Here is a 27,500-nt window from a genome sequence, read left to right on the forward strand (position 1 = left end):
AACATTATGCATTATGGGATGGTGCTCAAAGCAAGCGAAAAGTCATGCATGCAAGTAGTGATTGGTTTTGGTTTTCCTTCTTATTGGTTGATAAACTGGCACCAGATTTTTAAACCAATCACTAAGCATAGCAATTGCAATCGCATAACAATATTAATTTCGACAGTCATTTGAAAACTGCTCTAAGTGAGTAACAATAACAATTTTGTTATTCATATAATGATGTCCACTTGCACGTAACAATATTGATAAATAATAACAATCATTTTGCAAAAGTATTTTCTCCAAAGCAGGGGCATTTGCAAAAAAAAATCATCTAGGCTCAGCAGATAGGCAGTTGAAAAGAATAAAAAAACAAACAAAATTTACATAAAGAAGATAAAAATAACTGGGCCAATTCTCAGCCATAGTCATGTAACAGTTAGCTCAACAATTTCACTGCGCCAAAATGTTCTAGAGTTTTTTTATATCTAAAAGTTTAGAAATTTTTTTCTTGGTTAACATCTTTAGTGAACGAACCGTCCTGTATAACAAGTGTATATTTTCATTGTTTTCTACAGCAAAGAAAGTCCAAAGAACAAGATCTTGGATATTTTAACCAAATAAAAATTGGGCGAGAGCCATTTTTTCTACAGCTAGAACATCAAAAATCTTTTTTGTTCAGAAACGAACAGAAATGCTCGGTATATGCAGCTGGTTAACCCACAGTCAGTGTCCATGTTGGATGTCTGTCCCAAGCAGGAAGGGATTTACATTTTGTATTAAGGGGTTTGGAATGCTCTGTCAGGTGATGGAAGACAGTAATGTTATTCTCTAATGGAATGTTAATGGCAAATTGCTACTCCACTAAAATACAGGATGACACTTGGGTGCATGTATGAAAAATATTTGATAAAAATTAATTGTTTCAACTAATTTTATTCAAATACCTCATCTTAGCCAAGCCAGGGTAAATATTCTTAATTAGACCTTTTAGGAGCAAATATTGTGCTAAAAATAAATTTAATGGTGGTTTCTTCAAAATTATTAAATTTTGACCATGATAGAAATTAATAAAATGTGAAGAAGTTCTGATGATAATTCAGGGTCATTGGTTTGCCCACTTAGTGATCTATTCTAGAAATGATTCGAACAATGTTCAAGTGGCAACCTTGATTATAAGAGAGTACTATCCAAAGTCCATTATAATAAGAAAATGTTGCCTATAGATTGTGCTGTAATATTGAATAAACAAGTAGCATCTCTAGAGTCCTAACTGTGTCTACAAACTAAAATAAAGCTACCGTTTATTTCCAATAGGAAGATTAAGAATAGAAGGATTAAGTTTACATGAAGAAATTCCTCTTAATTCTTCATTAATATCAGTTTATTTCTCCAGTTTGCCCTTCCCAGACAGTAAACCTCTGCCTTGTTTAACAATATAATTAAGGCAAAAATCCCCAAATCAGAGCAAAGAATTTAAGCAATCAAATATTTCAATTAAGTGGCTAGCTGTTCATCAGTGATGCAAAAATAATTATTAATGATCAGTCGGCACAGATTATTCTCCTAAAATTCCCTACACAGAAAGGTTTAATCAAAATATTCATTGAAATGTCATTATTTGCTTCAAGTTTTTCAACATTTACATCTTTCCACTGCAAAATAATGACGTTGTCAGCAATCTGTTTGGTTGTTAAGCAATTTTCTACAAGTATACACATTTTTCAATGCCCTTCACTACAAAAAATAAGCACTCTTTTGCCATTTCACTAGCTAATTAAGACTTCAACGAGTCCACCCAACTCAGGAATGCCAACTATCTTCCTTTCCCTCAGCTAACATCCTATTTTCCCAGAAGAACACAATCTTCTTATCACTGCTCCTCCTTTCCCTCAAAAGAACATTAATTTTGAGACATGGCCTGGTTGTTCGCATTTCTTCCTGATCAACATTGTGTTGAGTGGGGCCTCCATTCAAGGTTATGCACCAAAAGAACAAAAGTGGCCCGAAAGGTCTATTGAACTCCTGTTGTCCAAGCGTTGCTTGTTCAAAAGGTGGATAGAGCTACATACACGTATCCAGTGGATAAGCACTATCAAAACAAATAGAGTTACCAACTGGATAGCAGATGGCAGAAAGTGTTATCCACCAGGCTTCAAACAACTCACTGGGGCCAACATTGTAGCACTTAAGGTCCAAGTAAAAGTATTGGATGTACAACTAATATAAACCTTTTGCATGTAATATACATGTAGGAACTGAAAGTTACACAAAGAGCTAGCAGCATTACGTCATGCAAATAATAGGAACATTTGAGTGTAAAACTTACTGACAATGGCTGCGATAATTACCGCGATGACAACAATGAGAATTATCCACATCTGTAAGGGACAAAAGAAGCTAAAATTAACACAGGCAATAATAATAATAATAATAATAATAATAATAATAATAATAATAATAATAATAATAATAATAATAATAATAACTTTATTAAAGTCTCATTGCTTATAGCCGGGCACACATATCCTACTAATCAGTGAGACAATACCTTCCAATCGACAATGACATTTAATTAATAGGGACATTCTTTTCAGTGACTGATTAGCACTTAAGGTCTCATTGCTTATTGCTGGGCACACATGCCCTACTAATCGGTTAGACAATACCTTTCAATCGACAATGACATTTAATTAAATATAGCGATGAATGAGCTTGCAAATGGAGCTTTATGGACTATGGACTTCAAGTCAAACTAAGAGTTTTAAAGTACTGGATACAGACTATGCATCAAAGGCCTAATGATGGCTGATACCATAATTACATGTAGGTCAAGGATCTAAAACAAACCTTGCAGTTTTGCCACCACATTTTACGCTTTAATCTGGCGGCACTGTGCTCAAACTGTGAAGCACCAGCTTGTAACTGATCTGGTGACAACAATAACACATACAGATTGTTAAGAGTAAAGCCCACCACACACGGTGAGGAAAGAGCTGAGCTTAATTAATGCTCAGCCATTTCCTCATGTGTGTGGGTGAGAAATTCACCTTGCAAGGCTGCGAGCACAAAATCAAACATGTTGGATATTGTTGACCTCCTGAGGCAAATTCTTCATTCTGTGCAGCCATAGTGAGAATCGAGCATCCAATTAAAATACAGTACATGGCACCCCCACCTGACTTCAGTGCTGATACCATCTTGACCCACTGATATCATTTTTATTGGATGATATCAAACATGTTTGATTCTATCCTCACGGCCTCACGAGGCAAATTTCTCACCAACATTTCCCCGCACATGTGAGAAAAGAGCTGAGCAGTTTGCTCAGCTCTTTCCTCACCGTATGTAGCAGGCTTAATTTAAAGAAGACGATAAACATAAATTCAAATGCAATCAATAACCATTAAACAGACACCTCCTTATAATTTACCACCATATTCTCTCATTCCTGGTGTATAACGTCTTGACAATGGGATATTTCACTCAATGTACCGTAAACGTCCATGTATAAGCCGCACTTTTTTTCACAAAATTGAAGCCAAAAATCGAGGGTGTGGCTTATCCATGGATACATCAGTGTTTGGAGTTCTCAAAAACCTAATTAATATTCATAAAACTTCTTAAGGTGCCGAGAAATAAACATAAAAGAAATTGAGAACGTGTTGCTGTGGGTCATTGACTTTTTCATTGAGTGGTGGCTCCTATTGAGCAGCCGTTTGTGTCTTGGAGTGTTTATCGGCGAATCTTGCTCTCCAAGAGTTCTTTCAAGCGATTAATTTTCGCTTTACTTGAACTAAACACCAACATACAAGGAATCTCCATTCCTCCCCACAGCTGTTTGCAGTGACGTCTGCGGCCAGTCACTTCCACACATATCTTTCTGCCATGTGCGATAAAGTACTGTACCACAAAATTCGCGAGTACTCGCGAGGTAAATGGCCGACTGTTTCGTTGTTTTTTACTACCTTCACGGCAAATTTGTCGACTGCATTATCAGATGAGAATGAAGATGGACTTGCTTTACGCCGATAGTTTCGAACAGCAACAAGCAGAAATTGACCCAGAAACCTATGAGAATCTCTTTGGAGATAGCGATACCGAGGACTTTTATGGCTTTTAACGATAAAACACTGACTTTATCAGATGTTCATGTGAGGAACAGTAGCATCTTTTTTATAAATTACCTGAAGTATTGTAAAATTAATTAATGATTGGATCAGTGTGCGTGCTTTCTGTTTATGCCCAGACGATGGCCAGGCTCTAGCCCAGACTCCTCCCAACATTTAAAACTTGGCTACTAAGCACTTGTTCGAAGTGATCATGTTGAAAAATCGGATCGAAAGCGCATTTTATGTTAAAGATGGTGTAAATTCCAATGAAAAGGAAGGTATGAAAAATGAAATTTCGCTTTCTTTAGACTTGATAAATGTGAAAGATAGCCACAACTTCTATATCGGTGTTTCGAAACCTTTCTTGTTTGTCTTTGGTTGTTTGTGGCAATACAACTCTACCGAAACTTCAAACTGTATTGCTTTTATTTTTTTCCAAATTCTACGCTTCCAAATCGGGGGTGCGGCTTATCTACGGATGCGGCTTATACACGGACGTTTAGGGTATTCAATTCCGTAAAATAAATGAATTCATTATATGGATCATGCTACACAATACACATTATAACAGACAGACTCAGTCACAATAAGTATTATGATCATATGAGAAACTATAAAAACAGAAGAAATTAGACCTAAAAGGACAAAGGTTTCCACCTATGGAAAACTGACCAAATTTACATTTAAGGGATTTCCTTTAGTTCACAATATATTACACTGGTCCCCAACGACAAAGCCCAACTGTAGCTTTGTTGGTAGAGCATTGCAGCCAGTAGTTAATAATGTTAAAAATTTGTTATAGTGGTCATGGGCACAAATTCCGACAGTTCTGAACTGTTTAAAGCTAGCAGTACTCATGTTGTCCAGAGTGCAGTAAGTGCAGGGATGTTGTTGATATTTTTATAAGGAGGAGAAAAACAGGCGTGTAGGATAACTGAAGGACCATAGAGCTTTCCTGCCAAAGTAGGAGGGTCAAGAGATCGAGAAACTTATTTTTTTCATACTCTCAGAGGTGCAATTGCCTGCATTTTGAGACCATTATTGAGGGTTTGACTCCTGAACCAAATAGTCATCTGGAGTTACGTGTTACTACATTCGACAAATTTCAGACATATTATAGCACTTGATAGATGTCTTGAGCAGTGCACAAAAAATGAAATAAAACATTTGGTCTTATAAGCTCACAGTGCACAAGAGGGTTGTTCTATTGTGCCCCAGCTCTTTTCGGCGAAGTGAAAGATTCACTTCAATCTTCATTTCAATAAAACAAAAAAGACAGCACATTTAAGTCACGTCAGGTGGAAAATACAATTTAACTGTACTTGGCAGTGGTTTCAATATGAATGCCGACAGCTGACGAAGAGCATTGGCTACTTTTTCCCGAAATTAGCAAACCTAAGATTAAAAACAGTCTGTTGCTATACTCAAACTATAGTAGTCACCAATGTGGCTCTTGTTTGATTCCCAGATTTGGCGTCATATGTGGGTTGAGTTGGTTGGTTCTCTACTCTGCACCGAGAGGTTTTTCTCTGGGTACTCTGGTTTTACCTCCTCCTCAAAAACCAACATTTCATTTGATTTGCATTAATTCATTGATAATTTTAGTTTACAGTGCATGTGTCCAATTAGTGCTCCAGCTCTAGAAGACCAGAAACTTAAATAAAGTTCCTTTCCTTTCTCTTCCCTGACTTGGGGATTGAATCCACAAAATTCAACCAAGAAAACAAGTATTACAAGTAGCGCAGACGAAGAGTGACATGAATATAAAATCATTTGAAATATTATTCTTTTTGAACAAGGACAAATATAGTGTAAGAGGAAAAAAATTGTCATTTTTATATTAAAGAGGTTACATGCCTTCATAGTAAGCAGGTAACATCCCTTAAACACGAAATTCTTATCTCAAATACAAGTGATTCCAGTTTACCCACAAAAGGCTCATTTTTGACCACAAGAGCAATTCCTTACCAGAGTACAATACTGTACTTGACTATAATCTTTTTTTGGACAAAAATGCCACCCAAAAAAGTTGAACAATGGAAACATGGAAATCGCATCACTCATGATGCGGTAAGACACAAAAGGTGTTAGCTAATCTTTTAGTGCAGGATTATTGCACTTCTATTCTTATCCCCCAAATAAATTGCAAACAAAGCAGATCCTTTGTCAAGTTTACTACAATGACCCAAAACGTTTGTTAATTCACTTTGTTGAAGTATAATATTCATTTTATCATTTCTTAGTTCTGAGCAACTTTCTCTGAAACTAACAAGTTTCTTACATTCTTAATGGCATGAGACCTGATGTGCTCTTGAGAAATTTGGCAGTAGATCGAGATATCCTGCACTTGAACACTTCAAGTATTGAAAGGCACTTACGAAACAGTTTTGTAAGATTGTAAGATTGTGATGTTAAAGATCCTTCAACTTCCTACATTCTCAAAAATTCCTTACTATTTGAGAAATACACTAAGGAGGGCAAATGTCAAGGCACATGAACAAAAAAGGAAGAATAGCGAAAAGTTATCACTATAAACAATACGAGATTAGGTCGATCATTTCAAATATATAATAATTATTGAGCCTATGTATAGAGTCAATGATCTAAAACTTATATATTCTCCCCTCAGTGAGATCAGATCTAAAATTAACCACATCATCGCAATTTAAATCGTTTCGGGTTTTCGGCACAAGTTCCAAACATTTTAGCCAAGGTATATTATAAACTTAGTTTCATTTACCAGCCCGAGAATCAAGTTCCGATAATTTTGCATCTCTCTCCAACACTTTGTCAACATTGACTTTCATGATGTCCACAACCTAGAGAAAAATCAAAACACGACACCGCAAAAAATAAACACAAAATAAATAGTAATTGCTGTCATTTACAGACCACAGCAAAATGCAATTTGATCAAGTCTTAGAAGAGGAAGTCCTATAATATTCCGCTGTGCTTTACAACATCCGCAAAGTTAGGTCTTTCGTTGAGAAAAGGAACTTGGAAAAAGAAAATATTGAACGAACTGCTGTAGCTCATTTTCGGAATTTGTACATCGACAGGTATCACGAAAAATCATTTGAGTTACCTCATCCACTTGGGCTTGTGTCTGTTGTAACCTTTTATTCGACCTGAAAAGAGAAAAAAAACCGTTTCCAGTTATTATTGCAGTAAAAGCAACTGGAGGGACTCAAACCATGAGAGAAAGTTGTGCTTGGCAAAGTACGTATGTACAGCCTCATTTTCATCAGGATGAGGAATCGTAAAGTAAAACCATCTCGACCAATGCTTTGTTAGTGAAAAAGGAAATAGGCCGTCCTTACATTTTGATGCTGAGTGTCTGAACTCCTCAACTAAACTCTCTGTAGCAACTTGCAAATAAACCCTTCTCGCTCTTTACTAAAAATGTGCAGTGACGTCATTCAAAGAACCCGCGATGAACATTAACCAGCGGTGATTCCCTTAAGCAGTAAGCATGAAATCGAGGATCATTGGAGAGTACACCGCACGCACGCACGTGTGACAAACTTGCATCATAAATTTCTCCCTAAAAATTCGTCGTTTTTGTCATTGAGATTTTCGTTTGATGTCTTGGTTGTTTGGAGTCAACAAGCCTCCACCATCAGGCGAGGAACCGCCGTTGATTCCGGATCCTCCAGGAGGCGGGGATGGCGGAGGGAAAGATGAAACATCTGAAGGCAAACCAGCCCCGGTTTGGAGAAGCTTCGATCCTGCGGGCCTGGAAAGAGCTGCCAAGGCTGCAAGGGAGTTGGAGAAATCACGTAAGTGCATTAAAAAGTGCGCTTTAAACCCTATATAAAAGGCAATCTTAAAAATGCTGTATTGTGTACACTTCAAACTGTATGCATTGATATCATCCATGACATTCCTTTATATTGTACTCATCGTCATCATCATTATCACTGTTTAGGAAGCAGCAATGGCGCAGTGGTGAGAGCACTCGCCACCCACCAATGTGACCCGGGTTTGAGTCTCAGACTTGGCGTCACATGTGGGTTGAGTTTGTTGGTTCTCAAGTCTGCACCGAGAGGTTTTTCTCCGAGTACTCCGGTTTTCCCCTCTCCTCAAAAACCAACCTAGGATTTGATACCAGTTGACATGATTCAAATTGATTTCTGTGAAGTCTTCCAAATTTTTTTGTTTAGTTTACAGCTCGAATACCATTATGATATCTTTTTAGAGGTTCTTCAGTGAAAAGATTCGTACATACATTGTATACGGTATATTCCATCGCTTTCCATTGGCGTCAAGTTCAAATGTATGAATGTGTCGTGGGAACCAAAGATGCTGATTGGTAAATTGTCATGCATGAATTGATTTCATTTGATTGGTGGAAGCCAAAATGCAGTTTGGCAGTTGGCGCTTGAGGATGAGATTCCACAGAATTATAAAAATCACAGTAACTAAAGTTCAGTACTGTCATGAATATCAATATCATTGTTATTTCCACTTTCAGATCATTCAAAAGAAGCCTTAGAGATGGCACGATTACAGGAAACAACCAAGCAGTTAGAGCAACAGCGCAAGATCAAGGTATAGTGGAAAATTTACAGGCAGTCTGAGTTCCAAAAGAACACTTGCACACATCAGGATAAAAACAAGGATTTGTTTACATTGTGTTGATAATCGTCCACGATGAATGTATTGTTGTGATAATAAGATGCACAATTTGGCATTCACGATTTTTTTTATTTTATCATTATCAAGGATCCATATTCATTTTTTATCAAAGTCGTCAACTGGGCAAGTACGTCTTACGAGATACCTGGACAACAACAACAACAACAACAACAACAACATTTATTATTATTATTATTATTATTATTATTATTATTATTATTGTTAAGGATTCCTACTGGCTGGAGGCAAACCAGCTGGCTATTTACAAGTGCAATGGAGATGTTGAACCAGAGACTACCAGGATCAAATTCAATGGCTGCACTTGCTGCATATTCTCAACAAATTATTGTTGTTGTTTTTATTCTGTTGTTTTGTTGAGTGTGTGTCTTTGGCCATATTCCCTATAGGGTATGGTCAATTCCACAACACTGAACAGAAGCTCTACTCATTGAGCTACTAGAATGGTCTGCGGGCTCTACAAAGTCATTCACCCCAGTTTATACAAATACATGTACATGAAATGATGCAAAGGTGTAATCCTCCTGTCGTAAGGATATGATACAAGATGCTTGGCAACGCCGATGAAACGAGCATTGAAAAATGAAAAATGTATTTGCAAAATTGAGGCGTATGACTGTGTAGAGCCCACAGACCAGTGGGCACATTATCCATTCAGGACCAAGATAAACAACCCAGTGCTCTAGGAGTTCTAGTAGCTCAATGTGTAGAGCATCCAACAGGTGTTGTGGAAGTCGTAGGCTCGAATAATTTTTTTGCCTAAGACTCTCATTTTTCAGTTACTCAAGTTGCCAGCAACTTGTATCCTATAGCTTCCTATGGGCGCATTACACCTTTCCATCATTCCCCATCCCTTGTTCTCTTGCTGGAAATATTTATTGGGATTTCAGGTCTCTATGTTGCTTTTTGCTGATCACAATCTTCAGGGGTTTCAAAAGTGCTCGAAATTTAAAAAACTTCCAGGTTGTCCCAGTTTTAAAAGCTGGGCAACTAAATCCGTAAATTTGGTTGCCCTAATAAATTCTTGTTTACCCATTAGGAAACCTGCTGATGATTAAGCACGCCTTGTTTAGATGCGTGGCATTAGACCTTGAGTATCCCATAGTTCTAAGTGTGAACGTGTGGTTTTTTTGTGGAAGTCTGGGTTTTAGCATTTACAGCAGTCTTCGATCTCCATCGCCAGCCACGTGTACATGTGAATTTCCTTATCTGAAATTTTTTTCTAAAAGCCACAGATATTCAAAACACAGGAAATGCTCAACTGCAAATTAATTATTGTTAACTTCACACCACTATCAGATATTGACAATAGAAAACCATTGAGTGAGTCGGGTGTTGCTTGTGTAATACATTTTCTACTTTTTGGCTGGGTTGTCCATTGTTTTTTCTTTGGGCAACCAACCTTTTCATTTTACCAAAAACTAGTCGCCTGGTAAACTTTCTGGTTGTCTCGGATGACCGAACAACCACTAATTTCGAGCACTGGTTTCAATAACTTTTGAAGTAGATTCCTGCCTGGGCTATTCAATGTACACATGTAAGAAGCAGTCATCAGTTGTGCTGGAATGAAGTCGAACAAAACCAGAGCTTGAAGCGATCACTTTTATAGTGCATCTTCGTTTTTAAGTATGTATGAAATTTAGAGACTTTTGCAGGCCTTCTGACAGGGTGCGGGAAAAAAATTAAAATTGTGTGCTATTTTGGAGGCCAATTGTGAGGGAAAAAAGTCAATTGTGTGGGAAATTGTGCGAGATTGCGCAATCTTGCAAACATCGTGTTCTCCTTGTCTACCTTTTCTTTAACCATATCAAAGTGAAATTCCTGCTGTAATGGCTGACTCACCTCTACATTTTACTTCGAATGATTTTTATATTACTGACTGAAGTTTAGAACCTATTTAAAACTGATTTTATGTTTGTTGAAGCAATCGAATGTGCTAAACAAAACCACTCAAGGAAATTGCCCCAGAAAACCTAGGGAACCTCTAATGTACGTCATGTATATCTAAATAGTCTGTATCAGTCACTAATCATGAGTGATCTTATTTTCGCTCTGCATTAAAAAGTCACATGGCCTTATTTAACAACACCTGTGCTTCGCTAGAAAACAATAGGCACAAACCACCAATGAAAAATAGAATGAGAAGTAGACTAGTGCCTAGGACAGCGCAAGCTACGGCAAGGTGAAGGCGCCTTGTTGTTTGTGTAACCCAATCGACGAGTTGTTCGCTGAAAGCGTGGAAATACTAGAGTGTTTGCAAGGTAAATAGTCTGAAAATAGCCTAAATATATTCTAGATCTCCTGATACTCAATAGAAAAAGGCGTTTTGATTAAAATTTTGAGTAGATAAGTCCGTATTGTGCGGTATTTTGCAAATTTTCCCGAATTGTGCGGAATTGTGCGGGTTTTACCGAATTGTGCGGTTCTGCACCCGCTCACCCTTTCAGAAGGCCTGCTTTTGGTATAGGGAACTAGTTTATAATAATTATATTTTACAAGTAGGAGTTTGATGCAAATATAGAAGCAATGCAATTGGACAAAACTCGAGTTGAACAAGAGGAGAAACGGAAAACCCTGGCAGCAGAAACTCAACAACATCAACAGGTAGGAATGGAAAAATAAAAGAAAGATATATATATATATATATATATATAATACATTCAAACTGCAGACAGTACTGTTTCGGCCTTCTGGGCCTCATCAGTGCAGTGCTGATGTCTGGGATGGAGGTTAAGCTTATAAAGCCACCCCAAATGTCCCACACATGTGGTACATCTAAGCCATGCCAGAGTGCTCAAACTAGCGAGCTAGTGAGCATGCGCAATTGCTAGCGGCAATGACTCATCCCAGTAGAGTGCTCAATTTGGACATGAAAGCAAAAGCTTTGTAATGCCAAAGAGCTATATCTAACTGCAGACAGTACTGTTTCGGCCTTCTGGGCCTCATCAGTGCAGTGCTGATGTCTGGGATGGAGGTTAAGCTTATATTCATGTATGTTATTTGCCAGCTGGGAGGTCCGCAATTTTTACAATTACGTAGAGAAGCCTGAAAAATTCATGACCTCAACGGGGTTTGCACCCGTAACCTCGCGATTCCGGTGCGACGCTCTAACCAACTGAGCTATGAAGCCACTGACGTTGGGAGCTGGTCATTTGTGGGTTCTAATGGTCCCGTGAGGAATGAATCAATGATGAAATGGTATATGAAATGAATCATATATGAGCTCCCAACGTCAGTGACTTCACAGCTCAGTTAGTTAGAGCATCGCACCGGTGTTGCGAGGTCACGGGTTCAAACCCATTGAAGTCCTGAATTTTTCAGGCTTCTCTACGCAATTGTAAAAATTGCGTTCATAACTGCGAAGATCATAGCTCTACTTGATTGATTCAATTATCGAAAGAAATGACAAAAAACTAAAAAAAATTGTCCATGAAAACACTGGACGGCAAGCCTATTTTTTTCTTCTCTCTCCTTTCCTCTCTGAAAACCTTTTTTAAATAATTGTTGACTTGCATCGCACTTGAAAGCAAATGTAGTATTAAAGCAACTTACAAACTGAACGTTTCAAAGAGAAATATTTTTATTTGAATAATTTCTATTTTCAAACCTCTTTTCTCATAAAAAGTAACCTGTATTTGAACAGATTCGGTGTCAAAAAATGGAAATTAAAGGTCAAGGACAAAAACTCTCCAAGCGTTACTGTGCCTCTGGGCAGAGATAGGAATAGGAAAATCCGGACGGCACGAAGAACCAATCAGATTGCAGGATTCGATAAGTTGCCCTCTCGTCAAAAAATAAAAATTATTATTATTAATTTAATGTGCACCAGTTTGGACCAAGCTTTCAACTGCAAAGCTTAAACAAAATAATGTGATGCTATTGGCAGACTTGAAGGGCAAGGGGCAAGGATGCTTGTCCTCTTGCTTAGAGGTGTAAATTCGTATTGTGATCTCACTTAGGGTGTTCTGGGCAAAATGCCGTCATATGTAGCTGTGAAGGTCTTGTTTATAGGGTTACATGTCTAACTCCAGATGATTTTACTCTTTAACTGGAGCATTCTAGGGTGTCTGAGGTGTCATTGGGTTAAGCAGTCAAAAACCATGTGTACCTCCCCTCCATTAATATGTTTTAAATATGCCTTAAATATTGTTTAGGGGTCAACAAAGGCCTTGGCCTTGGCCACACCCAGATTGGCCTCCTCCTACAAGCATCCCCTCCCCTTCATTCCCTTCATTCCCCTCCCCTTCATATACAAAGTCCCCCCCCCCCCACCCCCCAATGGATTTTGTTTTCAAAGGAGCCAATGTGTTTTGGAAGAACTAAGCTAAAAAGGAACATGATTCAAACAATAAAATACTGACTCAGATCAAAAACAGTCTTTAAACTGAATTATTTCAGTGTAAATGATGTTAATGCTCTTGAGTTGGTGATATGTTCTGTTTCCAGAGTAGGAAAATAGTCTTTTTGATGCAGAGAATTAATTTTGACTCTGTTAAACAGCGGGCTCAGTATCAAGACCAGTTAGCAAGGAAGCGTTATGAGGACCAACTTACACAACAGGTGAATTTTAGTCATTTATAAGAATAAAATTTAACATAATATTAACATACTAAGGAAAGGAAACATACGCAATGTACCTAGCCAATCATATAAAATCAATAATGCCCACTTCTACATGCATATGTTAGTTTTCTGTGCTATAATGGTTGAAAACTTTTGAACTTCCCACACCCTACAAGTGACTTGTCAATGACATCAACAACAACAATCAAACAACACTCTAACTGACTTATTTTCGTAACAATAACTGACCATTGTATTTGACAATACACGTACATGTACAAACCTTAGACCTATACACGGATCGAAACTCACCAATCACTGTTTGCAGTCTTCACAGCCCATGACATCTAGGCTTATTTACGTGTATCACTGACAGTCAACCAATAACATCACAACTTAGTTGACCAATCACATCAATAACCGGAGTGTTATACCATCTACTGATGTTAGACAAATCACTTGACTCTGAAGATGACTTCCCCTCAGGAAGTCACAACGTCGGTCAAAATCCTAAATAGTCCTTCCCTAGCTGGACTACACTCATACTTCACTTAATTATAATTTATTTATTTATTCACTAGCGTCGTATGAATGAAGAAAACTTGGCTAGACAAGAAGAATCTGTCAAGAAGCAAGAAGCAATGAAAAGAGGTTTGTCTTCTTGAGAGAACAGATTGATATGGGGGCAACAGACTGCCTTTCTCAGTTACAGTTTGTTGTACTCACTCTGGCACACAGGTCTCAGCCCTGGGATAAGACCTCAGAGATATATTTACCAGTTTTGAGCCGCATAATATTGTTGCATGTTTATATAACGTTGTATAATATGCTTTATCATGTTTTACAAACTCAGATACAGGGGTTGATTTTTTTTTTTTCTTTTGAAGCTCATGATATCTTTTTTTTCGTTTTGGATTAGGCACAATTGAATATGAAGCTCAATTAAAACATGAAAATGAGATGAAAAAGCTTGAAGCTGAACTCCGTGGAAGGTGAGGGACATCTTTTTTTGATATTTTATTCGTTTTAAAATCGAATGCCAATGATGGTTTCCTTTCATCATTTTTCATGATTCACATAATGGCATTATTTAATGTATTAGATTAACACAGGACACATTTGATTTATTTGAGTATGTTTTGTGTGACTCAGTGAAAGTTTTTTTGTTAGGGCAAAGATAGAGCGTGAAAACAGAGACATCAAGCTGGAGAAGATCAGAGTAAAAGCTGCTGAGCAACGAGAAACTGTGTTGCAGTCAATTAAGTGAGTAACAAATTAAAGCAAAGTCATTCTAAATAATTTGCAAGTTTTGTACACAATCTATAGTCAGGAAGGTGTATAAGGATGTATTTTGACAAGTTAATTGCTTTCAGTTAATTGCTTTTGAACATAACGTGTTAAAACTTGTTCTGTATCAACACTAGGGTTCTTAAAATGTTTGAAGCGAGATTCTCCGCAAACTACTTCACAAAATTGTATGTGATTCTTATGACCGCAACCGCTTGAAGCCTCAGAACAAAAAGGAAGTCATTTGAATTTGCTTATTTTTCTCCATGTTAGGACAGCTGGAAGCATTCTTGGTGCCGGTTTTGATGCTTTTATCTCAGATTGGGATAAAATCTCAGCCACTGTAAGTGATAAGAGAAGGTTAACTGCAAGTAAAATTCATCATCATCATCATCCTTGATACCGCTGATTGACATTTCCCCTTTTTTTCAGGCTGCTGGGTTGACCCTTCTCGCCCTTGGTATCTACACAGCTAAATATGGTACTGGAGTAGGTGCTAGGTTAGGTTTCCCCTTGTGGTGTAACAAGAGGGAGTTTAAGCAAAAACGACAGCTACATGTACAGCAACGTCATTGCCACAAAGTAAGAATATCATTGGTTAAAAATGGAGAAACAATCGTGTTGCACGTGCAGCACCAATTTCCATGCAATTTTTGCCATGCTCCACAAAACAAAAACGTGAAATCACCAAATTTTTGGTTTTGGCAACAACGTGAGCATGTAGCAATGAACCAATCATTTGCTACTTTTACTTCAAAACTGTTCATACCCATCCAGTTTCGGGGTAGTTTGCCCGTAGTGTACAACATGAACAAGACGGGAGGATCACAAAATACTTGCAGTAGTGTTAAGTTATGTCTTGGAGTGATGTTTTCGTTGCCGTAGCCATTGTCTTTGCTTAAACTCTCTAATAATGAACTTAAAGACTTAGCTTGTGCTCTGTTGGGATCAAGCATTTCAACTGCAACCGGTTCAGGTTGAAGTGGTTGAGATTTTCTAATAGGATGTACCTTTCCAACCGTTTTTGGTCAAAACATGGTAACATTTGGGAATGATCATTACCAGACTTCTCCACGTTGACAAGTTGAGGGAAAAAAACATGGCTGGAGGTCGCCACCGACTTTAAAAAGCTTGCATAAACAACACCGGTCGCTGGGCCCATCTTTTTTAACCGTTTCAACCAAGTTGGATGCTGGTTGAAAAAGTTGTTCAAACAAAGCAACCAAAAATGTTTTTTTTCCAATAGAAAATAATGAAATAACCCAACCAACCTAAAATGGTCAATCCCAGTAGAAACGAGTTCCTCAGGTCGAGATGCAGCTATTTCATCAGCTTTAGTGATTGGTTCAAAAAACAATAGACACAAAAAATGAACAACAGAAACAGCAGGGGCTAATCTAATCCTAAATGCGACAGACCTTTATTCTATACTGGCGTAGAGAAGTTAGAACTTTGTAGAGAGCTGCGGTGTTTCCACTAAGTGTTGGTAAGGCCTTTGAGGGCAAGGGTGGGGTCCAACAGCCTTTTGGGTTGAGTACATGTACAGTGTATGTATTTTGAAAACAGCTTAAACCTACTATATATCAAACTTCTTCGTATGTACTTGTAGTGCAAAATAACAAAGTATAAGACGCTTTTGGGTTCTGTAAGCGCAGTCTTTTCATCACCTGTACATGTAAGCCTAAACTGCATCATTATGTACCTCACAGAAGGAATGTCATTTTTTGTTTTTACATGTAGATTTATTGAAGCACGTTTAGGAAAACCAAGTCTTGTACGAGACACGTCACGGCTAAGTGTTTTTGGAACTCTTAGGCATCCTATACAGGCAAGGCGTTTTAAAAAGTCTTTTTGGTGACCAATATTTCTCTTTTGTTCTTTTAGAATCCCTTAAACTATCGACGTTTGTTGTAACATAGGTTGCTTGTCTTTTCCACAGACTTTTAGAAAGCTTTTTGTTAATTATGAAGACTCTTTACAAGGGATAATTTTGAAGGTAAGAATACCACAATATTGATTCTTGCAAGCTTAGATATGATTCCCTGGCCATTCACAGTAAACCTAACATTTCATGAAACTTTGAGACATTTAGGAAAAGTGGAAAGTAAAGAACAAATTTGTTAGTTTGGTTTGGAAACCTTCGATGAGGAGCAGCAATAATATAATTAGTATCCATCATTCAAGTGATCACTTTTTTTCTTGAAAACCTACGAAGTTGATGCCACCATGAATTCAAAAGATTAATTACACTCTTGTGAATTTATCATGGACGTTGTGTATAGATTTGCCTAGTTGACAATAAGAGAAACAATTGTTATTACTCGTAAGAAACAATACGCGACGATAAGGTGGGCTTCTGCCAGTTTAGCTGGTATACTTGTTTTGTTGAGAAGGCAATGTCTAGATGCACAGCGGCCATGACAGCGAGTGTTGAAGTGTTAAGAAAATTTAAAAGCATTCCCTCTTCAAGCTTCATTGAAGTGTGCTCGTTTGCGTCAACCAAGAAATGTGTGCTACCAGTTATGCTAAACTTGCAAGAATGCCAGTTTTCAAAAAATTCAGTCCTATCTGTAAAACAGGGCAATAGCGTTACAGCTGTACCGGGAACATGTTTAATGGCAGAGCAAACAATCATAACATTAGAAGTGTGCTGTATTCAAGTTACGAGGTGTTCCCCGAACAGGATTTGAAACGGTATCATCTGTTTGTGAAGCTAGTTCCCAAACAAAGGTGCTAGGGTCATCTTTCTCCCAGCAACGATTTTCCGCAAATGAAGAGAAAAAATGTCATCAATACTTGATTTAACCGTGAATGTTTCTAAAGTGGTGCCTGTTCAATAAAATTGCAGCCTTCTCTCGAAACTCGACTCCAAGAAGTGAGCAAAGCCACGGCCAACACAAAAAAGAATAAAGGATTCTACAGAAATCTGTTGTTTTATGGGCCACCAGGGACTGGAAAAACCATGTTTGCAAAGGTGAGGAAAGATGACTTCGAAGACAAAATGCTTGTGATAACGCTAGCAATGATGATGATGATGTTGAAGTTGATTGACTAAGGGTGCGTTCGATTGACCATATTCCGGAATAGGATTATATGGAATGGAAGTTAGAAATCGTTCGTTTTTACGGAGATTCGCATTAAAATTGTCAAACACCTGCTAAAATGCTATTTTAAACATATCTTTATTATCCTTGTTGCCTCAAAACGCCAGACGTACCGTTTTAAATCATCACTCCGCGTATTCTTATTCCGGAATAGGGTCAATCGAACGCACCCTAAAACAGCAGCAGCTTGCTTCAGCCATTCTACGTGACACCCGGTATCAGTGTTGTCACGAGAGTCTGGCAGATTTTGCCTCTGTCATTGCAAAAAAGGTGATGCCACTGAATTGACTAAAACAAATTTGGTGAACTATAGAAACAAGTATGTGGAGAAAAAACTGAGAGGAAAATTCCATATAGAACAAGGTGATGTTGGCAGTCACCAATCTCGGTAGTAGTCCCTGCCAACAGGGCTTAAATTTTACAATGAGCACAAACTCCTGGCTAATTACCATATTCCACTCCGGCCTAAACGGCGCGACGTTGAAGAATAGATGTAATTTGCCAGTGACATCCCAAGTTATAAACCTGATCTGAAATTGAAGCACACTTGTCTTCGAGTCCCTTGTTGTACTGTTGAATTTTCTAGAGTCTGGCCAAGCACTCTGGTATGGATTATGGCATCATGACGGGTGGCGATATCGTGCCTATGGGAAAGGAGGGCGTCACCGCTATGCATAAAGTGTTTGATTGGGCACAGACATCGAGAAGAGGGTGAGACATACAAAATCGAGTTGTTTGTCAAAAAGTTTCGAAATTGATGACGCCATTTCGTCATACAATACAATAACCTTTATTTTACGAGGGAAAACGTATTAACCATAAGTTTCCATGGGAGCTTTCGCAAGGAAGACGGCAACGTTAGCAAAAACTCACGACAACGGCAACGTGTACGAGAACGTCACTTCAAAATATAACTTGGCGCTATCGCAAGTATTTCGGGATTATTCCGTCTTGTTCAGCTTGTACAATACGAGCGAACAACTACCCTGTTACTGGACGGGTATAAACGGTTTCAAAGTAAGAATGTAAAATGGCTGCTTCATTGTTATACGCTCACGTTATCGTCAAAACCTAAAATTTGGTGACTTACGATAGTGCAATTTTGAGGTCACATTTTTTGTTCGACGTCGCCGACGTGGTTCTTAAAAAATCCCTATTAGTGTACCAAGCAGAGGTTGATTGGTTCTCAAAACGAAAGTTTCTTTTGCTCCAGAATTGTGGTTGGCAAATTTGACTATCAAAAGAAATTCTTGCTGACAAGCTAATGTATTTGCTGTTATTTCCCATTCTAGGCTTTTACTCTTTGTAGACGAAGCAGACGCCTTCTTACGAAAACGAAATCAGGTAAATTGAACTCGAGAGCGCTCCGAATGCTGTGCTACAATTTGGTAATATATTTCTTATGTGGCGTTTCAGGAAAAAATGAGTGAGGATCTTCGAAGTACACTCAACGCTTTTCTCTACAGAACAGGAGAATCATCCCGCAAGTAAGAGAGTTAATATACTTATTTTCCGTACTTCAGTGCTCCGAGACATCTTCGAATTTATTGCTTGACCAATTTACCTGAGATGACGCGAAAACAAGATATAATAAGGAGGTAAAGCAAGGACAATAGGGACTTTAAGATGTACAGGTACGTCGACGAAAACATCACCACCATACCGTGAGTCTCGAGTTTAGTCCAGCTCGTTTGCGTCGCATAATGTGGGCGAAGTATTCCAAGAATATCTAGAGGTTTTGCACGGCAACCATGTTGCATGGCAGGAACAATAGTTTCTTTTTCCTATTGGAACAAATCTTCTTTCTAATGCGAAACATTTTAATTGTTCCCTCCATGCAACATGGTTGCCGTGCAAAACCTCTGTTGGTGCGGCGGTTTCAGAGTAAAAATAGAAAAAAAAAGATTCACATTTGTACGTGCGCGTTGTCGTCAAAACCTCAAGTTTGGCGATTTCACGTCGTTGTTGTGCAGAGTACTGCACGAATTTGTGCTAAAAATGCGTGCCGCTCGTGCAGCACGATTATTTGTCCTCTTTAAACCAATGACATTAGGGCCGCTTATACGAGAGAAAATTAGCCGTGGCTTACATAAGACGCGAACACCCCGTTATCGAAGCTCACGGCTTACTTCATCCACAGCTAGCTCACCCCGCGGCTTATCCTATCCAATGAGTTTGCGGCTGTGCTTATCTTGGCCGCACCTCACTTTGGACGTGAAAGTGTTCGTATAAATGTACTCAAGCGTTGTCCGCGGCTCAAGCCCGTGAACGGCTTCTGCGTATGCACTTGCGAACCATTGGAGTGCCCCGGAAGAGAAACGACTTCTCGCTATTTGTAATGCTATTGAAATTGCTAAGCAACTTGATAATTGCGTCACTTCAGCCGGTGCAAGTTCTGGGGCACACCGCAAGTGTTCGTTTTCGACTTTACTGGATCGATACTGGATTACCTGTAAAACTTTAATTTAATAATTTTTCTTCGCTTGTTTTCTTAATCGAACCATTTATCTTTTAATGTCTCAAATCTTGCGTCACAATTACCCCAAAAAGAGGCATCAAAATAAATTACGTCATATCGCACCAGTTGGCCGCGCTCAGCCGCGATCCATTTATAGGAGCATTTCGCGTCTTATGTAAGCCGCAGCTTATTTTCCCTTGTATAAACGGCCCTATTGTTCCTTTTGTGGCGTTCTCGTCGACGACATAAATTCCCAAGCAACTGATGACGGCTGGGAAAACGCCACAAGCAATGGGTTTGACGAGCATTTCTTTGCCGTACTCCAAAACACGACAACGTGGAATCACCAAATTTTAGGTTTTGATGACAACGTGAGCATAAAACAATGAGCCATTCATTTTCTATTTTAATGGAAAACCGTTCGTACCCATCCAGTTACAGGATAGTTCGCCCGTATTGTACATGATGAACAAGACGGAATAAGCGCTAAATACTTGTGACTGAGCTGTTTTAATTTGGTCCAAATGTCAACTTGTTCCTCAAATTACTGCGGAATTCTGCAAGTTGGCTGCCCGCATAAATTCTTAAGGCCTGGTCAAACGCTCGCAACATTTCAACGCAACATCTTTCAACATTGTTGGAGAAAACATGTTGCATATGTTTGGCCACTCAGTTGCGATATGTTGCAACATGTTGGATGATGTTGGATCAAATTTGAAAACGGTCAAATTTTTCGTGCAACATTTTGGATGTTGCACTCGTTTGGCCACTTGCAATCTCGTCCCCAGAGTCCGCTTTTCTTTTGGTCAGCGCCAAGGACACGGACTCTGGCTACTTCCAATATTTATGCGCAGTCGTAGTGAAGGTCCATTTTTGTAACCGTTGACAACCACTGTTGTTTCAAATTTCTCCGCGTGCGTAGATAAGCCGGAAGTCCGTGATTTTCGGACTTCCTGCCATGGACGTGGCCAGAAGCCGTGTTCTTGGTGCTGACCAAAAGAAAAGCGTACTCTGGGGACTAGATTGGCCACGTTCACGCAACATTATTGCACTAGGGCATACGTGCTAGGTCCACTTGTTCGCGAGGGGCCTGGAGCACTTAAACATTGACGCGTTGCGTTGAAAATTTGAAAATGTTGCGTTGCAATGTTGCGAGCGTTTGGCCAGGCCTTGTTACAGTGGATTGATCAAAACGATATCAACCAAAAAAAGATGGTTCTCATTCAGCAGTAAAAGTAATTTTGCGATTGCATCGTTTCGCTTGGTGATAAGCTTTCAAACTCTTGTGTCATTTTCAGTCCATCAGAGACCAAAGCAAATCCATTTCCACTTGCTGGAACGCATTCTGCCACTGTTTGCCGCGTTCGGACGCGTTCTGAATGCGTTTCTTTGCGTTATGATTGGTTGGTTTGGCTGTTCTTGTTCACAGGTTCATGTTAGTTCTCGCCAGTAACCAGCCAGACCAGTTTGACTGGGCAATCAATGACCGGTTGGACGAGATGGTCGAATTTGCTTTGCCGTCATTAGAAGAAAGAGTGAGACTGGTTCGACAGTATTTTGAAGAGCACGTGTTGAAGCCAGCTACGACGGGTTCGCGAACAAGGTGAGTTTTGCCTTGATTAACAGTGCTTCCTTTATTCGGTGATTGTCCTTCTTTTCTTCTTTTGCAAGAGCAGATTCACAGAAAGTGCGGCGTTTACTAATGAGACAAAGCCAATTCATAGTATGCATGCAGTAGCCTCTTGGTTATCGGGAAGTAAATTAACCGTAGTGATTCTGGTTTCATTTCAGTCGGTTGAAGATTGCAAATTTCGACTTCAACGTGAAGTGTCAGCAAATAGCTACAGCGACCGAAGGACTTTCGGGTCGGGAAATTTCCAAGATAGCAATTGCTTGGCAGGTGGGTTTCTGGGGCTCCCTTGAGACTTCGTGCCCCGTTCCCGATGCTGGGAAACAGGCGTCGATTTTGGCCCGGCGATTCGGTATAAGCAGATTTTTGGCCAGTTTCCAAGTCCGTAGGGTAGTTCCCCGCTTAAAGAGGGGAATTTGGATGCAGTGAACAAAAAGTCAGGAATTGTTCTTGGCAAACAAAACAACGAATCGTAGTCAAGTATTTTGGGCAGGTGCATGCTGTTCGATCAAAATTCATGTTGGTGACGTCCGTGCTCGGGCACCGGGCACGGAACGGGCATCGGGTCTCAATGGGACTGGACTTTGTGGCCCATGCGAGTAATAAATAAGGTGGAGAAACTATGTTAAGAGTGCCTGCTGTAACGCGAGTTGCTCATTATAAATGAATAAGAAGGGAAGAGAAAGGCAACTTACTAACTCCTTCCAGTTTGGTCTCATGTTGTTTTAATTTTATTTAATTGTTTTCAACACGACTCCTAAAAGTCTAAAGGGTTCACGCTTTGTACGTGTCTCACGAATTCACTGCACGCTTTGTACGCACTCATCGCACGCACTGCACGCCCCCACAACACGCATTCACTGCAAAAGCTTTTCAATTTTCCCGGCCACTCTTATAGTATGTGGTTCGCAAAGGGTGGCGACGATGAATTTTCCATCCTCCCTTTTAACTTAACGGCGGTCATACTTACGCTGTTCTCTAACGTGTTAGGAGCCGTCGCAAAAGGATAGGAATGATGCAAAGTGAACTTTCAAATGGCATGAATACTTTGTCTCGGCCTTACTGTTTTTTGTTGTATTTAGGCTAGTGCGTATGGCTCACCCGATGGTGTACTAACAGAGGAAATGATGGATGCGAGAGTAGAGGAAGCCGTTACACAACACAAGCAGAAAGTTGAATGGCACAGTAGCGAACAACCGAGCGAGACAAGTAGCACGACACTTAAAAACAGAGAATCTTTAATAAAAAGAACAAAAGATTGTTAATTACATGGACAATGATTTGTCGATTTAGGAATTTGTCAAAAATCTTAACGCGAAGATCGAAATTACTGCTCTCAAAGGATGGTGTGCCAGTATTAGTAACCAGATCCATCCCTCTTCTTGGAGAAGCTTCTGGTCGAGAAGAACTAGGGCGCTTATTTGTACAGGAAAATCATTTTTTTGCGGTGGTAAAGCAGATGGTACGATCAGCCTCGACAAGAATTTTCCCGAAAAAATAATACCTCCGAGGCATTCCTTTTTTCTCCTCTTTATGACATGTAGCAGCTATCGACGGTAATGTAGAATGTGATAGGCTTATGAAAATTAGTCCTACTTTACATATGAATGAAAACTAATTTTCATGAGAAAAACTTCGCACTTAGGCTCGTTTTGAAGAGGAGGCTGACATGAACTCGGAAATGTTCTGTTGGCTCGATACCTAAGCCAAAAATAAAAATCTAAACAATTAAAACTTAAAGGCAGTAGAAGCTGCTTACAATACCAAACAATAGCATGTTACGAGATCTGCTACATTACTGCTTTGTACCAATGAAAACGATCGAATTTTTTACGTACCTTTAGTTCATGTTACTAAAACCAGGCTCCACCGCGAGGATCACGTTTATGTGTCTTCCCGCCAGAGCAACCGGTTGAATAGCCTCCCACGCTGTCGTTCTTAGGGCTTCGTCCCGCGTTCCTCCCCCATTAACGTCTGCGGAAACGAAGATCCACTTCCCTTCGTGGATTACCGACCAAGCAGAGGCCGTTTTCCGGCTTTGGGTAAACTCATGTTTTGTATGGCATTCTTCCACAGCATATGATTGGCTATGCACAACACAATTAGTCAATGCTGATTGGTTTCTTTAAATAATGGGCAAGCAGCCGTTGAACGGAAGTGGTTTTTCGTTACAGCAGACTTTAGTGGGGGAGGAAAGCGTGACGAAGCCCTAAGAACGCCTGCGTGGGAGGCTACCGGTTGAACAGCTTCTTGTTCATTTGATTCCGTGAGTATGGAAATTTAAGGTTTCATTTCACTTTTGTGTCACCGCCCGCCGTGACATTTTTGTCAGCACAAGACCATTCTGATTGATTTTGTTCAGTAGCGAGCCTCAGCTCCGTTGCTGTCTCGCAGCGATGCTATGTGACGAACTATTTCTGGAATTTGTAGGTATTTATTTGCAAAATAAAACGGATGCATTTAACGGTCTTTAACGATAACGGACGTAAATACGCCCTGCAGCATACTAAGTCATTTTTAGTTTCGATCGAACTTTCAATCTTTGGAATCGTCGGTACGCAATGTAGCCCGGTGACACAGTTACAAAAATAATTCGCCTTCGCACCGCCATGTTTTTATGGTAGAGTATGATCTTTTAACCGAATAAAAATTAATTAAAAAGCAAGAAATATGAAGCCACCCGGCTGATTATGTTTGCGCTGCGAGTAGAAAGCCATTCCGCAATGTCCAATATGTGAGAATTCGGAAAGGAACTTTTATTCGCATTTTTTTTCTCCATAGCGTTAGTGCGTCGTTTTATTTAACTAATAAACCCTCCCAAAAATCAGCACTAAATATTGGGAGTGCGCTGTGTATTTATCTGTCTCTAAAAAAATGACTGCCTCTGTTTGCTCATTTCACGTCGTTGTTCAAGCGTTGGCCTAACATTGTGGACTAACCGTGCACTCAGTTATATTTCATATACAGTAGCAGGAAAATCATTAAAAAACAGCGTTTTCGACAGTAATAAAAAACTTGAATGCGCTTATTGCACAGAGATGTAGAGTCTGGAAATATACATCTCAGTATGCTCTTGTTCCTTTGACAATAAATTACGAAAGGCCAGTTTTATGCTACGAGGATAATGCGCCGATCAACTCGAAACTTCAACACCCCCCCCCCCCGCCTCCTCCCAGGTAAAGCCCGGGCATTTGAATTTTTGAAGATTGGATCACTCAAATTCCCTCCCCCTCGGGCCAAAATGGTGTTCAAATGCCCTACCCTATCGTCGTATTTGAACGATTTGTCTGCCATACCTTAGTAAACAAAAATCGTCGTCGGCTCCTGCCGTCTTTAGTAAAGACCTTTTGTAAGCCAATCGCTCACAAATGCTACATCTCTTTCCTTAAACTCTTCCATCTAGTCCAAACACGTGTTTTATAGCTGTTAGAGACTTCGGCGCCCGAAAAAAGGCAATTATTTCAAACCCGACACTTCCTGTTCAATTTTCCCCACCCCATGCAGACAAAGGTCAAATTCCCCACTCCCCTTGCACAGAAGATAGTCAAATGCTCTTGGTTTGCCCGGGTTGGGGGGGGGGGGGGGGGAGTTGAAGTTTCCATTTGATCGGCGCATAACAGCTAAAAAAGCACTACTTTGTTTCGAATTTTCTATGATAGAAAATTCTTCAAAAATCAAAGGTCTACGTTACCAGCACACACCAGGGTTTCTCCTTGGTATCTGGATAGAAATCTCACTACTTTTTCCTCCGACCGCGCTTCAGCCGTTTGATGAGGGCCAGTCTCGTGCTTCTTAAGTTGCCTCGTTCATGCCCAAAAAGAATTCTGGGTAATTCTGCCATTCCGTGACAAGGGCAGATCCCCGATTCTCATTTCATTGATATTTTATACGTGTCGGGCCAGCCAGTCCTGCCAACAAAATACAGCGTTGATCGACGTTTTTAGCTTGAGGCTTGAACTTGACAGACAGGCCAGAGAGACAACTTCACTCGTGAAACGCCATTTTTACAACAAAACATTTTAGGCGTCCCAGTCTGCATGAAACCATCTGTCACCTCAGTATCGAGAAGACCAGTCACGCACGGTTCTTACGTTACGTTTATGCCTGTAGGATCAGCTGAAAGGTCAATTCCTTTTTAAAACCAGCATTTTTTTTTTTGGTATGGTATATATCGGAAAGCCAGAACATTTGCGCATGCGCTGACAGAATGTTTGAACAAGAAAGAAAAATGTAGTACCTCTGTACGTGGGGCCGGAGCGTAGAACAAAATGAGTTATCCCGTGATTTCGGTCCGTGCGATCGCTTTTAGACGCAGTTAGCCCTTCGCTGCTTTCAGATACCGACGTTCCTCCCGGTACGGCATTGAGGGAGGGAAATGTCGGCCCCTAAACCATATGTGACAAATCCCACGCCTTCTCACAGCTCCAGACCGCCCTTGTTAATATAGCGTTTTTACATGACGTCACATCGGCCATGTTGGTGTTCCAAAACAAAGAAATGGCGGCCATGATGGTGTACCAAACTAATCCTACGGGAATTGAACTCTATTTTTATGCAAATACTTTCTTTTGTTTCAGAAGGCCAATATGGCTGCTGGTCACGTGAGTGAAAACGCTCATCGGCCAAGTTCATGTCTGCCTCCTCTTCAAAGTGAGTCCAAGTGCGAACCTTGTGTGATGGTAATAAGTTCTACTTTACATATGAATGAAAACTAATTTTCATAAGAGAAACTTCGCACTTAGACTCACTTTGAAGAGGGGGCAGAGATGAACTCGGAAATGGCGTTACTTAGCCTAAGATCTCGATTGCTTTAATATTCACCGGAAGTCATTTTTTTTCTCTCGCATGGTAAGCACTGGAATCGCACTGCTAAAGGTAACATACATGTATAAACATTATTTCATCTGGAATTTCTATTTTTATTCCCCTCGAATGCGTAAAAAGAATCAAAAACCAACATTTGACTTGATTTGCGTTCATTGTTAATTTCAGTTTACAGTTTTACGAAGCGAAAGAGAGCTGTGAAATAAACGCCTGGAGATCGCTGTTACAACTTCAAAGCAAACGATCGATTTATATATTTCCATCAAATGGTGAGAGTAAATCGTTTCAGTAGTGTCTATGAAGCTAACAAAATTTAACTGCATTTCAAGTTGTTTATTTTACTGCCTGGAAAAGCGCATAACAGTAAAAGTCGTCTATATATTGCTTGATTCAGTTTTCAGGCTCCAATATGATATTTTAGACTGTTTGACTGAGATTTCAGTATGAAGCGAATGTTACCAAGACCAATATTCATATACCTGAAGAGCCTGCTTGAAGTCCTCTTTAGCAAAATGAAAGACCCGAACAGACAATATATAGCATGCAGTCAGGTTTTCAAGTTTGAGGAATCCATCCATGTTTTATTTTCGCAGGCCAACTTTTCTTTAAATTTTCATTTTCCGGTGGAATCTTTTATTTATTTATTTATTTTTTTAATATGTGTTCTAAGTCTAGACATGTGTCTAGTTTCATCCCCCTCGGAAGCGTATAAAACCCCAAAAGCGGTAATTGTGCTGTGAAAAGGCCTTGCTGTGTGTATTGAATAACATCTGAAAGTTTCGTTGGCGAAACAAATACGTTTGCTGAAGCATCAAAGACGGCTGTCGCAGAAGAAAGAAAGTGAAAAAGAAAAGAAGGTGGGCTTGTCGAATATTTCTATGTCA

At 39.5% G+C, this 27,500-nt stretch overlaps 2 protein-coding genes across 2 annotated transcripts in view; one reads left to right on the forward strand and one right to left on the reverse strand.

Moving 5' to 3' along the window:
• Positions 1-7,534, reverse strand: part of LOC137997890 (vesicle-associated membrane protein 3-like) — a 10,606-nt gene extending 3,072 nt beyond the window's left edge. Inside the window, exons 1-5 of the mRNA XM_068844209.1 lie at positions 7,415-7,534; positions 7,180-7,222; positions 6,835-6,913; positions 2,833-2,912; positions 2,312-2,363 (exon numbers count right to left, since the gene is read on the reverse strand). Coding sequence (XP_068700310.1) covers positions 2,312-2,363; positions 2,833-2,912; positions 6,835-6,913; positions 7,180-7,222; positions 7,415-7,416 — 256 coding nt within the window. The 5' untranslated portion in view covers positions 7,417-7,534. The remainder of the gene's footprint in view (positions 1-2,311; positions 2,364-2,832; positions 2,913-6,834; positions 6,914-7,179; positions 7,223-7,414) is intronic.
• A 34-nt stretch (positions 7,535-7,568) lies between these two features.
• Positions 7,569-24,467, forward strand: LOC137997888 (ATPase family AAA domain-containing protein 3-like). Its single transcript, XM_068844208.1, has 18 exons — positions 7,569-7,873; positions 8,569-8,645; positions 11,253-11,354; positions 13,251-13,310; positions 13,895-13,964; positions 14,233-14,305; positions 14,484-14,576; positions 14,874-14,943; positions 15,033-15,100; positions 16,341-16,428; positions 16,540-16,596; positions 17,449-17,574; positions 18,291-18,415; positions 18,997-19,048; positions 19,121-19,191; positions 21,592-21,765; positions 21,954-22,062; positions 22,875-24,467. Exons 1-18 carry the CDS (start codon positions 7,678-7,680, stop codon positions 23,055-23,057), a joined length of 1,794 nt encoding a protein of 597 aa, XP_068700309.1. The 5' UTR covers positions 7,569-7,677; the 3' UTR covers positions 23,058-24,467.
• The last annotated feature ends 3,033 nt before the right edge of the window (positions 24,468-27,500 follow it).

This window comes from Montipora foliosa, chromosome 3, assembly GCF_036669935.1.
Source record: "Montipora foliosa isolate CH-2021 chromosome 3, ASM3666993v2, whole genome shotgun sequence".
Lineage (NCBI taxonomy): Eukaryota > Metazoa > Cnidaria > Anthozoa > Scleractinia > Acroporidae > Montipora > Montipora foliosa.